At 43.9% G+C, this 18,553-nt stretch overlaps 1 protein-coding gene across 1 annotated transcript in view; it reads left to right on the plus strand.

Moving 5' to 3' along the window:
• The window catches only part of LOC120023555 (alpha-(1,6)-fucosyltransferase-like), a 182,259-nt gene extending 164,432 nt beyond the window's left edge, over positions 1-17,827 (plus strand). The window contains exons 7-11 of the mRNA XM_038967585.1: positions 988-1,225; positions 10,664-10,910; positions 16,267-16,443; positions 17,040-17,190; positions 17,379-17,827. Coding sequence (XP_038823513.1) covers positions 988-1,225; positions 10,664-10,910; positions 16,267-16,443; positions 17,040-17,190; positions 17,379-17,711 — 1,146 coding nt within the window. The 3' untranslated portion in view covers positions 17,712-17,827. The remainder of the gene's footprint in view (positions 1-987; positions 1,226-10,663; positions 10,911-16,266; positions 16,444-17,039; positions 17,191-17,378) is intronic.
• Positions 17,828-18,553: the final 726 nt, after the last annotated feature.

Raw genomic sequence — 18,553 nt, forward strand, 5'->3', positions numbered from 1 at the left:
GAAATTGTTTTATACCCTTCCCCAGACATATGCCTCATCACAGTGCATGCACTGTCAACTGCACTGTCAGCTGGGACCTTATATATACAGGTGTGTTTCTTTCTAAATCATGTCCAAACAATTTAATTGGAAACATGTGGGCTCCAATCAAGTTGTAGTGACATCTGAAGGATGATCAAAGGAAATGTAATGCTCCTGAGCTCAATTTGGACTGTCAAAGCAAAGGGGTGTGGATACATACAGTACCAGTCAAAAGTTTGACACACCTACTCATTCCAGGGTTTTTCTTAATTTTTACTATTTTCTACATTGTAGAATAATTGTGAAGACATCAAAACTATGAAATAACACATATGAAATCATATAGTAACCAAAAAAGTGTTAAACAAATCAAAATATATTTTATATTTGAGATTCTTCAAAATAGCCACCATTTGCCTTGGTGACAGCTTAGCACACTCTTAGCATTCTCTCAACCAGCTTCACCTGGATTGCTTGAATGAGTAGGTGTTCTAAAACATTTGACCGGTAGTGCATATATAATGATGACAGACCCCCCAGCTCCTACAGTCTCAGAGCTGTAATCCTAGATCTTAGTTAACATGTTGTTAACCTGATTAGTAGGAGCAGGAGATGAGTTAAGAACATCACGTTAATGGATTCTGTCTTCAGACCCTCCCTGACTCCCTCCCCTCCTGCAGGACTGACGGACTAGAGTAACAGAACAGATAAAACAGACACTCTGGTTTGAAGTATTAAGTTGTAGGCAATGGGCTCAAATCCTTATTTCTGGGACAATGTGTCCGTCTGTCTCTCTATGGTCTCTATAAGAGAAGATCCGGCACTCTGAAATACACTTTTGGCTCTGAAATGTGTGACAGTGTCTCGACTCTTTCATCTTCACCATAACATTAGCTAACAAGGCACCTCAGTGTGTTGTAACAACTGTACCCCGTCTCTCCCCTTCTCCTCCCCTCTCCCCTCCAGAACCCCCAGGACTGCTCCAAGGCCAGGAAGCTGGTGTGTAACATCAACAAGGGCTGTGGCTACGGCTGCCAGCTGCACCACGTGGTCTACTGCTTCATGATCGCCTACGGCACCCAGCGTACCCTCATCCTGGAGTCCCAGAACTGGCGCTACGCCACGGGCGGCTGGGAGACCGTCTTCCTCCCAGTCAGTCAGACATGCACCGACCGCACCGGGGTCACCACCGGACATTGGTCAGGTGAGTTGACCGTGACCTTTGATGAGGGGGTCGTGTCCATGGTAACATACTTCACACAGAGCACAGGGTACCAAGTAACAGAATGACATTATACATCTCGTTCATTGTATATGATACATGGAGAGTGATGATGACTAATGTACTGCTTTGAGTCTGCCTCTGCTCTCTTTTACGAGAGAGAGAGAGAGAGAGAGAGAGAGAGAGAGAGAGAGAGAGAGAGAGAGAGAGAGAGAGATGCCCTCTTTATTTGTTTCTTAGTTTCTCTGTAAATGTAATTTTGTTGATGAATTAATTGTTTTAAATTGCAAAATTATTAGGTTTGAAGGTAAGACCCAGGTGCAGACAGTGTCGAAGTAACAAAAGTTTATTAAATCGAATACGGGCAGGCTCAGGGTCAGGTCAGGCAGAGGTCAGTAATCCAGTATAGTGGGGCAAAGGTACAGGATGGCAGACAGGCTCAGGGTCAGGTCAGGCAGAGGTCAGTAATCCAGTATAGTGGGGCAAAGGTACAGGATGGCAGTCAGGGTCAGGTCAGGCAGAGGTCAGTAATCCAGTATAGTGGGGCAAAGGTACAGGATGGCAGACAGGCTCAGGGTCAGGTCAGGCAGAGGTCAGTAATCCAGTATAGTGGGGCAAAGGTACAGGATGGCAGGCAGGCTCAGGGTCAGGTCAGGCAGAGATCGGTAATCCAGAGTAGTGGGGCAAAGGTACAGGACGGCAGTCAGGGTCAAGCAGAGTTTGGTAATCCAGAGTAGTGGGGCAAAGGTACCAGACGACAGGCAGGCTCAGAGTCAGGTCAGGCAGAGGTCAGTAATCCAGTATAGTGGGGCAAAGGTACAGGACGGCAGATGGGCTCAGGGTCAGGTCAGGCAGAGGTCGGTACGGCCTGACAGGAGGCAGACTAAAGGTCGGGGCAGGCAGAAAGGTCAAAACCGGGAAAACTAGAAAACAGGAACTATAGACAAGACAAGAGCAACGGGAAAAACGCTGGTAGGTTTGTTGAACAAAATGAACTGGCACAGACAGACAGAAAACACAGGTTTAAGTACCCAGGGGATAATGGGGAAGATGGGCGACACCTTCAGGGGGGTAGAGACAAGCATAAGGACAGGTGAAACAGATCAGGGCGTGACACAAAATGGTGATTAGAGCTTTGACTGTTTTAATGGTTTTGTTTGGTGAAATATTCCAGTTCATTCATTCAAAGCGACATTTCTTCTTTTCATTTGCTCTTTTTTATGAAAAAGAAAGCAAACATTATCTTGTCTTCTCTCTCTATATCCCTCTCTTCTCTCTCTATATCCCTCTCACTCTTTCCTCCCTCCGTGGGGATGTCCCATTGTAAAAGTCATTCATATTTCATTGACTTGATAAATGGGAAGTAAAACTGTTCTTGAGGCGTGTGAAACTAATTATTACTCTCTGTCAGAATGTGTCATCAGCACTCCTACTCAGAGGAGGAGGGTCAAGGTGTACAATGAGTCTTTAACTAGCCATTTACTCTTTAGATATAGAAGGGCTCTTCAGGATATAGAAGAGTCATGGTGATTTCCACCACTAGCAGTGCTGTAGGTGTGACTGTGTTATCTATCTGCTTTCAGCTGTTGTACTTGTACACCCAACGCCCATGGCTGTATTGGAACTTTCATTGTTTCCACTGTAACTATAACTACTTGGATTGTCTGTAATTGTATTGTTCAGTGTCCTTTGAAGCTTCTCGACCGGGCTTACTTGTTGGTAATGAGAAGAGATGTATTTATCTGTCTGGTTTAAGAATGGTTGAATGGATAAAGACTGAAATGAGTTATTCCAGATACTGTATGTTTGAGCGTGGTGTGGTGTTTAAATAATAAGAACTGGAAAACAGGGTGTCCGAGGGCATTGGTTCCCAACCAGGGTTACTAGGACCCCTGGGGGTACTTGGCCTATCCACAGGGGGTACTTTAGAAGACTCATGAGGTCATAGGCCTATTGGTAAAATGCACATGAGGGGGTACTTTACTGGCAGAGCATAATTCAGATGGTGGTACACTAACCGCAAAAGGTTTGGAACCACTGTCCTAGGGGATACAGGCAGAATCAGCCTGGAGCAGTGTTAGTCTAGAGCAGTGGAGAGGAGAGACAGAGACCTACCAAAAAACAATTATGCAACAACAAATTTAATCCCTTTTGGACTACTTCCTGGACAAAATGTTTCAATATAATAGTGAAGGTGTTAACTTGGCAGTAGAAAACCTAAACAGTATATTTGACCTCCCTCTTCGGAAGAAGAGGAGGAGTAGGGATTGGACCAAAGCGCAGCGTGATAGTTTGACATAACGAAGTTTATTAAAGTAAAGACGAAAAACCGAAAACACTTCAACAAACTACAAAATAACAAAACGACGTAGACAGACCTGAACATGGAACTTACATAAATACACGAAGAACTCACGAACAGGAACAGACTACATCAAACGAACGAACAAACCGAAACAGTCCCGTGTGGTGCAACATACACAGACACAGAAGACAATCACAAACAAACAGTGTGAACAGCCTACCTTTATATGGTTCTCAATCAGAGGAAACGTCAAACACCTGTCCCTGATTGAGAACCATATAAGGCTGATTACCACTAACCTAAACATAGAAACACAAAACATAGAATGCCCACCCCAACTCACGCCCTGACCAACTAAACACATACAAAATTAACAGAAAACAGGTCAGGAACGTGACACCCAGCATCCCTATCAAAGCAAAAAAAATTCAAGCAGAAAACCTAAGAAAATGTAAAACAATGACAAATGGTTTGATGAAGAATGCAAAAACCTGATAAAGAAATTCAGAAACCTATCCAAACAAAACATAAAGACCCAGAAAACCTGAGCCTACGCCTTCACTATGGTGAATCACTAAAACAATGCAGAAATGCATCAGAAATCAGCTCAATGTAATTGAAGAATCCATAGCCTCTGACCACTTCTCGGAAAATTGGAAAACACTAAACAAACAACACGAAGAGTTATCTATCTAATACGGAGATGTATGGATAAACCACTTCTCCAATCTTTTTGGCCCTATAACAAAGAACAAACAGCAAAAACATATACATGATCAAATACAAATCTTAGAATCAACTATTAAAGACTAACAGAACCCACTGGATTCTCCAATTACATTGAATGAACTTCAGGACAAAATACAAACCCTCCAACAAACCCTAGAGACCACAAATTCCAATTGGCTATACTTAAACTCTTTAACATCATACTCAGCTCTGGCATCTTCCCCAATATTTGGAACTAAAGACTGATCACCCCAATCCACGAAAGTGGAAACAAATTTGACCCCAGTAACTACCGTGGGATATGCGTCAACAGTAACCTTGAGAAAATCCTCTGCATTGACATTAACCGAACACTTGTACATTTCCTCAGTGAAAACAATGTACTGAGCAAACGTCAAATTGACTTTTTACCAAATTACCGTATGACAGACCACGTTCACCCTGCACACACTAATTGACAAACAAACAAACCAAAACAAGGGCAAAGTCTACTCATGCTTTGTTGATTTCAAAAAAGCTTTTGACTCAATTTGGCGTGAGGGTCTGCTTTAGAAATGGATGGAAAGTGGTGTTGAGGGAAAACATACAACATTATAAAATCCAATCAACACAAACAACAAGTGTGCAGTTAAAATTGGCAAAAAACACACATTTCTTTCCACAGGGCCGTGGGGTGAGACAGGGATGCAGCTTAAGCCCCACCCTCTTCAACATATACATCAACAAATTGGCAAGGTCACTAGAACAGTCGCAGCACCCGGCCTCACCCTACTAGAGTCAAATGTCTACTGTTTGCCGATGATCTGGTGCTTCTGTCCCCATCCAAGGAGGGCCTACAGCATCACCTAGATCTTCTGCACAGATTCTCTCAGACCTGGGCCCTGACAGTAAATATCAGTAAGACAAAAATAATGGTGTTACAAAAAAGATCCAGTTGCCAGGACCACAAATACAAATTCCATCGAGTTAACATTGCCCTGGAGCACATAAACTATTCATACCTTGGCCTAAACATCAGCGCAACAGGTAACTTCCACAATGCTGTGAACGGTCAGAGAGGTATGAGAGACAAGGTAAGAAGGGCCTTCTATGGCATCAAAAGAAACATAACATTTGACATACCAATTTGGATCTGGCTAAAAATACTTGAATCAGTCATAGAGCCCATTGCCCTTTATGGTTGTGAGGTCTGGGGTCCGCTCACCAACCAAGAATTCACAAAAATGGGACAAACACCAAATTGAGACTCTGCATGCAGAATTCTGAAAAATTGTCCTCCGTGTACAACGTAAAACACCAAATAATGCATGCAGAGCTGAATTAGGCCGATACCCGCTAATTATCAAAATCCAGAAAATTTTATTGTACAACCACCTAAAAGGGAGTGATTCCTAACTGAGCAAACTAGAATGCCATTTGGCCCTGAACAGAGAGTAGACAGTGGCAGAATACCTGACCACTGTGACTGACCCAAATTTAAGGAACACTTTTACTATGTACAGACTCAGTGTGCACAATGCCCACAAAATGAGTTGGAAACTGAGCTGCATTTCCTATCCTCCTGCCAAATGTATAACCATATTAGAGACAAATATTTCCCTCAGATTACACAGACCCGCAAAGAATTCAAAAACAAACTCAATTTTGATAAACTCTCATATCTATTGGGTGAAATACCAGTGTGTCATTTTACCAGGTAACTTGATTGAGACACATTCTCATTTACAGCAACAACCTGGGGAATAGTTACAGGGGAGAGGGGATCAATGAGCCAATTGTAAACTGTGGATGATTAGGTGCCATGCAGGCCAGATTGGGAATTTAGCCAGGACACCAGGGTTAACACCCCTACTCTTACAATACGTGCCATGGGATCTTTGGTGATCACAGAGAGACAGCACCCTTCACAGGGGAATGTCCCCAATCACTACCCTGGGAGATTAGAATATTTTTTTATAGACCAGGGGAAAGGGTGCCTCCTACTGGCCCTCCAACACCACTTCCAGTAGCATCTGGTCTCCCATTCAGGGACTGACCAGGACCAACCCTGCTGAACTTTAGAGGCAAGCCAGCAGTGGGATGCAGGGTGCTGCTGGCTCACAGCAGCAAGATTTGTGACCTGTTGCCAAAAGAAAAGAGAAACCAGTGAAGAACAAACACCATAGTAAATACAACTTATATTTAGTTTATTTATAGTTTATTTATTTATTTTCCCTTTTGTACTTTAACTATTTCCACATATGACATTTGAAATGTGTTTATTATTTTGGAACTTTTGTGAGTGTAATGTTTACAGTTCATTTTTATTGTTTATTATCTATTTCACTTGCTTTGGCAATGTAAACATATGTTTCCATGCCAACTGATCTGAGAGAGGAGCGATGGATAGAACCACAGCAGAAGCCAAGACAGAGCTGCATTTCCTGACAAAATGTAAAAAATATGAAACAATTAGTGTCATTTCCCCAAATTTTAAACCCTTATTCAAGGTTTCAAAGACCTCTCTGATGAGGATAGGCTACCCGTCCTGTTGGGGGAGGATGCAGAGAGCTGTGGGTTGGCAGCGCACTACATTGCTGCCTGCCATAAGATGAGGGACAGTGTCTGACAGACCAACCAACCTGCACATGTCCTCTATGCTTATTGTTATTGTTCAATGTATGGTTATTTTTACCCTTGGTTATTGTTGTTAATGTTGTCCCGTTGAAAATATTGATTATTATTATTTTAATGATGTTAATATTGTAAATCTCAACATTGTGGTGAAGTGGAACACTTCTTCTCCCTGTGTTCTGCTGTTTAGACATGCTCCTCATACCTCACTATGCTTCTCAGTGCATCTTTACTGCTACATGCATCAAAACACCATGCTGGAGGCTCAGGAGTTGAGAATTGATATCAATTCAATTCAATCCTACTCTATTACTACCTCCTACAGTATCTCTCTCTCTCTCTCGCTGTCTCCCCCACCCCCACCCCCCTCTGTCTCCCCACCCCCCCCATCTCTCTCTCCCCACCCCCCCCCTCTCTCTTCCCCCCCCCCACTCTCTCTCTGTCTCCCCCACCCCCTCTCTCTCCCCACCCCCCCCTCTCTCTCCCCCCCCCCCCCCCCCTCTCCCCCCCCCCCCCCCCACTTTCTCTCTGTCTCCCCCACCCCCCTCTCTCTCTCTCTGTCTCCCCCACCCCCCCTCTCTCTCTCTCTCTGTCTCCCCCACCCCCCCTCTCTCTCTCTCTCTGTCTCCCCCATTCCCCTCTCTCTCTCTCTCTGTCTCCCCATCCCCCTCTCTCTCTCTCTCTGACTCCCCCATCCCCCTCTCTCTCTGTCTCCCCATCCCCCTCTCTCTCTCTCTCTCTCTCTCTCTCTCTCTCTCTCTCAATTCAATTCAATTCAAGGGGCTTTATTGGCATGGGAAACATGTGTTAACATTGCCAAAGCAAGTGAGGTAGATAATATACAAAAGTTAAATGAACAATAAAAATTAACAGTAAACATTACACATACAGAAGTTTCAAAACAATAAAGACATCACAAATGTCATATTGTATATATACAGTGTTGTAACAATGTACAAATGGTTAAAGTACACAAGGGAAAATAAATAAGCATAAATATGGGTTGTATTTACAATGGTGTTTGTTCTTCACTGGTTGCCCTTTTCTTGTGGCAACAGGTCACAAATCTTGCTGCTGTGATGGCACACTGTGGAATTTCACCCAGTAGATATGGGAGTTTAGCAAAATTGGATTTGTTTTCGAATTCTTTGTGGGTCTGTGTGATCTGAGGGAAATATGTGTCTCTAATATGGTCATACATTTGGCAGGAGGTCAGGAAGTGCAGCTCAGTTTCCACCTCATTTTGTGAGCAGTGAGCACATAGCCTGTCTTCTCTTGAGAGCCATGTCTGCCTACGGCGGCCTTTCTCAATAGCAAGGCTATGCTCACTGAGTCTGTACATAGTCAAAGCTTTCCTTAAGTTTGGGTCAGTCACAGTGGTCAGGTATTCTGCCACTGTGTACTCTCTGTTTAGGGCCAAATAGCATTCTAGTTTGCTCTGTTTTTTTGTTAATTCTTTCCAATGTGTCAAGTAATTATCTTTTTGTTTTCTCATGATTTGGTTGGGTCTAATTGTGCTGTTGTCCTGGGGCTCTGTGGGGTGTGTTTGTGTTTGTGAACAGAGCCCTAGGACCAGCTTGCTTAGGGGACTCTTCTCCAGGTTCATCTCTCTGTAGGTGATGGCTTTGTTATGGAAGGTTTGGGAATCGCTTCCTTTTAGGTGGTTGTAGAATTTAACGGCTCTTTTCTGGATTTTGATAATTAGTGGGTATCGGCCTAATTCTGCTCTGCATGCATTATTTGGTGTTCTACGTTGTACACGGAGGATATTTTTGCAGAATTCTGCATGCAGAGTCTCAATTTGGTGTTTGTCCCATTTTGTGAAGTCTTGGTTGGTGAGCGGACCCCAGACCTCACAACCATAAAGGGCAATGGGCTCTATGACTGATTCAAGTATTTTTAGCCAGATCCTAATTGGTATGTTGAAATTTATGTTCCTTTTGATGGCATAGAATGCCCTTCTTGCCTTGTCTCTCAGATCGTTCACAGCATTGTGGAAGTTACCTGTGGCGCTGACGTTTAGGCCGAGGTATGTATAGTTTTTTGTGTGCTCTAGGGCAACAGTGTGTAGATGGAATTTGTGGTCCTGGCGACTGGACCTTTTTTGGAACACCATTATTTTGGTCTTACTGAGATTTACTGTCAGGGCCCAGGTCTGGCAGAATCTGTGCAGAAGATCTAGGTGCTGCTGTAGTCCCTCCTTGGTTGGTGACAGAAGCACCAGATCATCAGCAAACAGTAGACATTTGACTTCGGATTCTAGTAGGGTGAGGCCGGGTGCTGCAGACTGTTCTAGTGCCCGCGCCAATTCGTTGATATATATGTTGAAGAGGGTGGGGCTTAAGCTGCATCCCTGTCTCACCCCACGACCCTGTGTGAAGAAATGTGTGTGTTTTTTTGCCAATTTTAACCGCACACTTGTTGTTTGTGTACATGGACTTTATAATGTCGTATGTTTTACCCCCAACACCACTTTCCATCAATTTGTACAGCAGACCCTCATGCCAAATTGAGTCTAAGGCTTTTTTGAAATCAACAAAGCATGAGAAGACTTTGCCTTTGTTTTGGTTTGTTTGGTTGTCAATTAGGGTGTGTAGGGTGAATCCATGGTCTGTTGTACGGTAATTTGGTAAAAAGCCAATTTGACATTTGCTCAGTATATTGTTTTCATTGAGGAAATGTACGAGTCTGCTGTTAATGATAATGCAGAGTATTTTCCCAAGGTTACGTTTTACCCAGGAAATTGTCTAAAAGGGATTGAATTTGTTGTTGCCTAATTGTTTTTTGGTAGGTTTCCAAACTGCATTTCTTCCATCTATAGCATTTCTTAATGTTACTCAGTTCCTTTGGCTTTGATGCCTCATGATTGAGTATTGCTCTGTTCAAGTAGACTGATTTTGCTGTGGTCTGATAGGGGTGTCAGTGGGCTGACTGTGAACGCTCTGAGAGACTCTGGGTTGAGGTCAGTGATAGAGTAGTCTACAGTGCTACTGCCAAGAGATGAGCTATAGGTGTACCTACCATAGGAGTCCCCTCGAAGCCTACCATTGACTATGTACATACCCAGCGTGCGACAGAGCTGCAGGAGTTGTGACCCGTTTTTGTTGGTTATGTTGTCATAGTTGTGCCTAGGGGGGCATATGGGGGAGGGAATGCTGTCACCTGCAGGCAGGTGTTTGTCCCCCTGTGTGCTGAGGGTGTCAGGTTCTTGTCCAGTTCTGGCATTTAGGTCGCCACAGACTAATACATGTCCCTGGGCCTGGAAATGATTGATTTCCCCCTCCAGGATGGAGAAGCTGTCTTCATTAAAGTATGGGGATTCTAGTGGGGGGATATAGGTAGCACACAGGAGGACATTTTTCTCTGTTAAGATAATTTCCTTTTGAATTTCTAGCCAAATGTAAAATGTTCCTGTTTTGATTAATTTAATGGAGTGAGTTAGGTCTGCTCTGTACCAAATTAGCATACCCCCTGAGTCCCTTCCCTGTTTCACACCTGGTAGTTTGGTGGATGGGACTACCAGCTCTCTGTAACCTAGAGGGCAACCAGTGAGTCCGTCTCCTCTATACCATGTTTCTTGCATCTCTCTCTCTCTCTGTCTCCCCACCCCCCTCTCTCTCTCTGTCTGTCTTCCCCGCCCCCTCTCTTTCTCTCTCTCTCTCTCTCTCTCTGTCTCTCACTCTCTCCCTCTGTCTCTTTCCATCTCCCTCGCTACCTTCCCTTACACTCTTTATTACCCCCCCTCTCCATTTCTACCTCTCCCCCCCCCCCAGGTGAGGCTAACGACAGAGACATCCAGGTGGTAGAGTTACCCATCGTTGACAGTCTCCACCCCCGCCCCCCCTACCTGCCCCTGGCTATCCCAGAGGACCTGGCCCAGCGCCTCCACCGGCTCCATGGAGACCCGTCCGTGTGGTGGGTGTCTCAGTTGGTCAAGTACCTGATCCGGCCCCAGGCCTGGCTGGAGAAAGAGATCCAGGATACCACCGCCAAACTGGGCTTCAGCCACCCCATCATAGGGTAGGTGGACGCAATCCACACTAGAGTGCTACACAGATCTGTTTTTTGGCGCCGCACCCGCCCCACGTCGGCCACATCAATTCCAGCCCCACCCAATACCCGAGATCAGGACAGATTTCTGTCCACAACCCCACCAACCCAATCTACGCACGTAAAATTGTTCCGAAAGCAGATCCGTTAGCAGCCATATAACATAAATTATTAATTAATTGTGTTTATGACTCCAGAATATTAGGTTTTATTACTATTATTATTATTATTAGGTTATTATTACTATTATTATTATTATTACTAGTGTTATTATTATTATTAGGTTATTATTACTATTATTATTATTATTACTAGTATTATTATTATTATTATTATTATTATTCCTATTACTACTATTATTATTAGTATTAGTATTATTACTAGTATTATTATTAGTGTTACTATTATTAGTAGTGGTATTATTATTTCTATTACTACCATTATTGGTACTACTATTAGTATTACTATTACTATTACTATTACTGCTAGTATTATTAATACTATTAGAGTTGTTATTATTACTATTATTATTACTTTTTGTAGTATTACTATTATTATTATTAGGCTAATATTACTATTAATATTATTATTATTACTATTATTATTATTATTACTATTACTATTGTTATTATTAGGCTATTATTACTATTATTATTATTATTATTAGGCTGTTATTACTATTACTATAAGTATTATTATTAGGATGTTATTACTATTAATATTGTTGTTATTATTAGGCTATTATTAATATTCCACTTCCCTGCATTAATTATGAAAGGAAACAATACCATGAAAAATAGCTTTCTTCTTTCAAAGACTCAATCATGGACACTCTTACTGACATTTGTTGTTGTCTCTACCTTCTTGCCTTTTGTGCTGTTGTCTGTGTCTAATAATGTTTGTACCCTGTTTTGTGCTGCTACCGTGTTGTTCTGCTGCCATGTTGCTACCATGTTGTTTTCATGTTGTGTTGCTACCATGCTGTGTTGTCATGTGTTGCTGCCATGCTATGTTGTTGTCTTAGGTCTCTCTTTATGTAGTGTTGTGTTGCTGCCATGCTATGTTGTCTTGGGTCTATCTTTATGTAGTGTTGTGTTGCTGCCATGCTATGTTGTCTTGGGTCTCTCTTTATGTAGTGTTGTGTTGCTGCCATGCTATGTTGTCTTGGGTCTATCTTTATGTAGTGTTGTGTTGCTACCATGTTGTTGTCATGTTGTGTTCTCATGTGTTGCTGCCATGCTATGTTGTCTTGGGTCTATCTTTATGTAGTGTTGTGTTGTCTCTCTTGTTGTGTTGCTACCATGTTGTTGTCATGTTGTGTTCTCATGTGTTGCTGCCATGCTATGTTGTCTTGGGTCTATCTTTATGTAGTGTTGTGTTGTCTCTCTTGTTGTGTTGCTACCATGTTGTTGTCATGTTGTGTTCTCATGTGTTGCTGCCATGCTGTGTTGTCTTGGGTCTATCTTTATGTAGTGTTGTGTTGTCTCTCTTGTTGTGTTGCTACCATGTTGCTGCCATGCTATGTTGTCTTGGGTCTATCTTTATGTAGTGTTGTGTTGTCTCTCTTGTTGTGTTGCTACCATGTTGTTGTCATGTTGTGTTCTCATGTGTTGCTGCCATGCTGTGTTGTCTTGGGTCTATCTTTATGTAGTGTAGTGTTGTCTCTCTTGTTGTGTTGCTACCATGTTGTTGTCATGCTGTGTTCTCATGTGTTGCTGCCATGCTATGTTGTCTTGGGTCTATCTTTATGTAGTGTTGTGTTGCTACCATGTTGTTGTCATGTTGTGTTCTCATGTGTTGCTGCCATGCTGTGTTGTCATGGGTCTATCTTTATGTAGTGTTGTGTTGTCTCTCTTGTTGTGTTGCTACCATGTTGTTGTCATGTTGTGTTCTCATGTGTTGCTGCCATGCTATGTTGTCTTGGGTCTATCTTTATGTAGTGTTGTGTTGTCTCTCTTGTTGTGTTGCTACCATGTTGTTGTCATGTTGTGTTCTCATGTGTTGCTGCCATGCTGTGTTGTCATGGGTCTATCTTTATGTAGTGTTGTGTTGTCTCTCTTGTTGTGTTGCTACCATGTTGTTGTCATGTTGTGTTCTCATGTGTTGCTGCCATGCTATGTTGTCTTGGGTCTATCTTTATGTAGTGTTGTGTTGTCTCTCTTGTTGTGTTGCTACCATGTTGTTGTCATGTTGTGTTCTCATGTGTTGCTGCCATGCTGTGTTGTCATGGGTCTATCTTTATGTAGTGTTGTGTTGTCTCTCTTGTTGTGTTGCTACCATGTTGTTGTCATGTTGTGTTCTCATGTGTTGCTGCCATGCTATGTTGTCTTGGGTCTATCTTTATGTAGTGTTGTGTTGTCTCTCTTGTTGTGTTGCTACCATGTTGTTGTCATGTTGTGTTCTCATGTGTTGCTGCCATGCTATGATGTCTTGGGTCTATCTTTATGTAGTGTTGTGTCTCTTGTTGTGTTGTGTTTGTCCTACATTTGTATTTTTAATCCCAGCCCCATCCCCGCAGGAGGTCTTTTGCCTCTTGGTAGTCCATCATTGTAAATAAGAATTTGTTCTTAATTAACTGACTTGTCTAGTTAAATAAAGGTTAAATAAAATAAATGAAAACATAAAAAATAGCCTTCTTACATAAATAAGCCTATAGCTGACAAAACGATACATTCAATATCGTTTAGATAATCAAAGAGTTTCGGCCTAATTCAAATGTAAATAAACCATTCCCAGAATCGGAAAATAGGCTTAAAAAATAGGCCGCTCCCGTTTACACTTTATATGGCTTGCGTATGGTCTGCGTATGGTCTGCGTATGGTCTGCGTATGGTCTGCGTATGGTCTGCGTATTGTCTAATTAACTGATAATTAACGGAATAATCAAAAACAAATAGGCTGCTTGTTCTTTGTGCCGGCTGTGTATCCATCTACCACGTTGTTGTCCTTCCAAACTGAGGATTTTACTCGTGCAGCGCCTGTTTCCACGGTGATGTTGTAGCCTATTTCCTTATCGTAGCCTTTCTTTTTATTTCTAGGCCTACGTCAGCCATTTTTGCATGAGCTAGACTATCCAGGGAAAGTAAACATGGTCACGTGTCATATTCTCATGTGTGGAGAGGGAACATAAACACCACATGAATTCAGTAAGAGACAGTGCCCAGCTCCACACTCTAAATACGTGCGTGGCTGGTAGCCTTATGTCTGCCTCACCGCTGACAGAATGAAATTCACAACAAAATGCAACACAACAAGCTCCTTGGTTTAAAAAAAGTGTTGAATCTTGATTTGATATGTTACCGACCCGCATTGTAATTGTTCTGAACCGCGAGACGACCCATTGAAAGATTGTTTTCATTTTTTTTGCGGCTCACCCACGGGGGTTGGGTATCCAACCCGATGCAGGACTCTGCCACACATATGCATGAGCACACATACAGTGCATTCTGAAAGTATTCAGACCCCTTCCCTTTTTCCACATTTTTGTTACATTACAGCCTTATTCTAAAATTGATTAAATTAATTGGTCCAGGTGACACTCTGACAGAGCTTCCAGAAGGACAACCATCTCTGCAGCACTCCACAAATCAGCCCTTTATGGTAGAGTGGCCAGACGGAAGCCACCCCTCAGTAAAAGTCACATGACAGCTCGCTTGGAGTTTGCCAAAAGGCACCTAAAGGACTCTCAGACTATGAGGAACAAGATTCTCTGGTCTGATGAAACCAAGATTGAACTCTTTTGCCTGAATGCAAAGCGTCACATCTGGAGGAAACTTGGCACCATCCCCACAGGGAAGCATGGTGGTGGCAGCATCATGTTTTTCAGTGGCAGGGACTGGGAGACTAGTCAGGATTGAGGGAAAGGTGAATGGAGCAAATTACATAGACACCTTGATGAAAACCTGCTCCAGAGAGCTCAGGACCTCAGACTGGGGCGAAGGTTCACCTTCCAACAGGACAACGACCCTAGGTACAGCCAAGACATTTCAGGAGTGGCTTCAGGACAAGTCTCTGAATGTCCTTGAGTGGCCCAGCCAGAACCTGGACTTGAACCCGATTGAACATCTCTGGAGAGACCTGAAAATAGCTGTGCAGCAATGCTCCCCATCCAACCTAGCAGAGCTTGAGAGGATCTGCATAGAAGAATGGGAGAAACCCCAAATACAGGTGTACCAATCTAGCGTTATACCCAAGAAGACTCAAGGCTATAATCGCTGCCAAAGGTGCTTCAACAAAGTACTGAGTCAAGGGTCTGAATAGGTATGTTAATGTGATATTTCAGTTTTGTATTTTTAATACATTTGCAAAAATGTATATAAAAAAGTTTTTGCTTTGTCATTACGGGGTATTGTGTGTAGATTGGTGAGGGGAAAAAACGATTTAATCAATTTTAGAAAAATGCTGTAATGTAACAAAATGTGGAAAAAGTCAAGGGATCTGAATACTTTCAGAATGCCCTGTATGGACACACCGTTCTTTTTTCTCCCTCTCTTTATCTATTTCTCTTTCTATATACTTCTCTCTCTCCCAAGGGAAACACCTGCACACCTGCACACACACACACACACACACACACACCACATACTCTTCATCTCTCTCTATCTCCACTGAGTGATGCGATTGAAATGTGAAAGCAGCTCTTTTCCCTTTATGTTGTGGGAGGGAGGGAGGGAGGGAGGGAGGGAGGGAGGGAGGGAGGGAGGGAAGGTGCAGGTAGAATGCTGTGAAGTGCTGGGTTCTCTGTCTCCGTGGTTTGTAGTGAGCAGTGGGATCTCTTCTCAGACCTTGTCAGGAAGTAACAAACTGTAAGCAGTGGAAATACATGTACCCCTACTGTGCAGAAGGCTATGGCTACATCCCAATATTCTGAACTGAGGGAGACATTTAAGAGCATTGGGACCAAGTCTTTGATGACTGAGCTCTATAGGGCCTGTAGATAGACTGGTGTGAACTGAGAGGCCAGTTGAATAGGCAGATGATCTCTACAGACCTGCGCTGCTCTTATCACTGTGATTCCTGTGTGTGAGAGAGAGACCTGTAAAGGGAGGGAGGGAGGTAGGGAGGGAGGGAGGGAGGGAGGGAGGGAGGGAGGGAGGGAGGGAGGGAGGGAGGGAGGAATGCTTGCTCCAGCCACTCCAAACAACCCACTCTCTCTACCATCCATCACTTTAGGAGAGGAGCTCTCTGATTCACACACACACACACACACACACACACACACACACACACACACACACACACACACACACACACACACACACACACACACACAGACTCTCCTAACCCAACTCCTCTGACTCATCTCCTTTGTGTGTTCTCTCTTGTAGGGTCCATGTGCGGCGGACAGATAAAGTGGGGACAGAGGCAGCCTTCCACCCTATAGAGGAGTACATGGTTCATGTAGAAGACCACTTCCAACATCTGGCTAGACGCATGCTGGTGGACAAGAAGAGAGTCTACCTGGCCACCGACGACCCCGCACTACTAAAGGAGGCCAAGGCTAAGTACGTGTGTGTGTGTGTGTGTGTGTGTGTGTGTGTGTGTGTGTGTGTGTGTGTGTGTGTGTGTGTGTGTGTGTGTGTGTGTGTGTGTGTGTGTGTGTGTGTGTGTGTGTGTGTGTGTGTGTGTGTGTGTGTGTGTGTGCGCCACTGGCAGTGTGTGTGTGCCACTGGCAGTGTGTGTGTGCCACTGGCAGTGTGTGTGTGCGTGCCACTGGCAGTGTGTGGGTGCGCCACTGGCAGTGTGTGTGTGTGTGCATGCGTGTGTGTGTGCCACTGGCAGTGTGTGTGTGTCTGCAGGAAGGTCTTGTGTTATAAATGTACTGACTATGACTGAGATATGAAGTTGTCTCAGCTAACTAACTGTAAGTGGCTCTGGATAAGAGCGTCTGCTAAATGACTAACATGGACATGTATTGTGGATATGTTTGTGTGTATGACGGAAAGCTGTATTTGATGTGTTTCAATATCAGTTTAGAGTTATGTTAAAGTACTAAGGACACAAGAACGAATTACACTCTCACGTTGCCTTATTCACGTTGATATCTGTATGATACTTTAGGCAGTCTATATCTGACTGCCTCGGTCTGTGTGTGTCTCAGGTACCCAGACTATGAGTTCATCAGTGATAACTCCATCTCGTGGTCTGCGGGGCTACATAACCGCTACACTGAAAATTCACTGAGAGGAGTCATCCTGGACATTCACTTCCTGTCACAGACCAACTTCCTGGTCTGCACCTTCTCCTCACAGGTGACCTTTCACCTTCTCTTCTACTCTCATCCACTGTTTTTCCTGTCTCCCACTGATCAGGGAACATTAAGGACCCTACTATAACCTATGTGGTCCTGCAGGTTTTCATGCAGAATATAAATAACATAGGTGATAGAATTCCCTGGTATTCAAACCTATAAATTGTCATGATTTTTGTGTACCTCCAGGTGTGTCGTGTGGCATATGAGATCATGCAGACCCTCCATCCCGACGCCTCGTCTCACTTCCACTCCCTGGATGACATCTACTACTTCGGTGGCCAGAACGCCCACAACCAACTAGCCGTGTACGCCCACCAGCCCCGCAGCCCCGACGACATCCCCCTGGAGCCCGGCGACCTGATCGGGGTGGCGGGGAACCACTGGGACGGCAACTCCAAGGGCATCAACCGCAAGACGGGCCGTACCGGCCTCTACCCGTCCTACAAGGTGAAGGAGAAGATCGAGACCATCAAGTATCCTACGTACCCCGAGGCAGACAAGATGTTGAATGCAGACTGAGATGCAGACTGAGTTGCAGACTGAGTTGCAGACTGAGTTGCAGACTGATTTGCAGACTGAGATACAGACTGAGATGCAGACTGAGATGCAGACTGAGATACAGACTGAGATACAGACTAAGATACAGACTGAGATACAGACTGAGATACAGACTGAGATACAGACTGAGATGCAGACTGAGATGCAGACTGAGATGCAGACTGAGGTGCAGACTGAGGTGCAGACTGAGGTGCAGACTGAGGTGCAGACTGAGGTGCAGACTGAGGTGCAGACTGAGGTGCAGACTGAGATGCAGACTGAGATGCAGACTGATATACTGACTGATATACAGACAGAGATACAGACAGAGATACAGACAGAGATACAGACAGAGATACAGACAGAGATACAGACAGAGATACAGACAGAGATGCAGACTGAGATGCAGACTGAGATGCAGACTGAGATACAGACGCTCACTTATGAGAGGAGAGAGACCCTCAGCCCAATAGAGGGGACGAGGAGGAAAGCACTTTGAACGAGTGGTGGTGTTTGTCGGTGGAAGGTTTTGCGTGTGAGTATGAGTGTGTTCATGCTTGCTTGCATGTGCGCACGTGCGTGCGTGACAGAGGAGTATCTACAGGGTATCTTACGTACTCCTCACCCTCCTGACCCTCGGGGATTTGGACCCTCCAGTGGTTTCCTCCATCAGGATGGTTAATAAGACGACAATTAACGAATGAATGAAAGACAAGAAGAAATACACGAAGGATAGCACTCCTGTGGAATGATGAAGGGGTCGTCCAATCGCAGCTCTTTATTTAAATAATAATTGAAATAACTGAGAAACCTCAGAATGATGA

Source organism: Salvelinus namaycush, chromosome 28 (assembly GCF_016432855.1).
Source record: "Salvelinus namaycush isolate Seneca chromosome 28, SaNama_1.0, whole genome shotgun sequence".
NCBI lineage: Eukaryota > Metazoa > Chordata > Actinopteri > Salmoniformes > Salmonidae > Salvelinus > Salvelinus namaycush.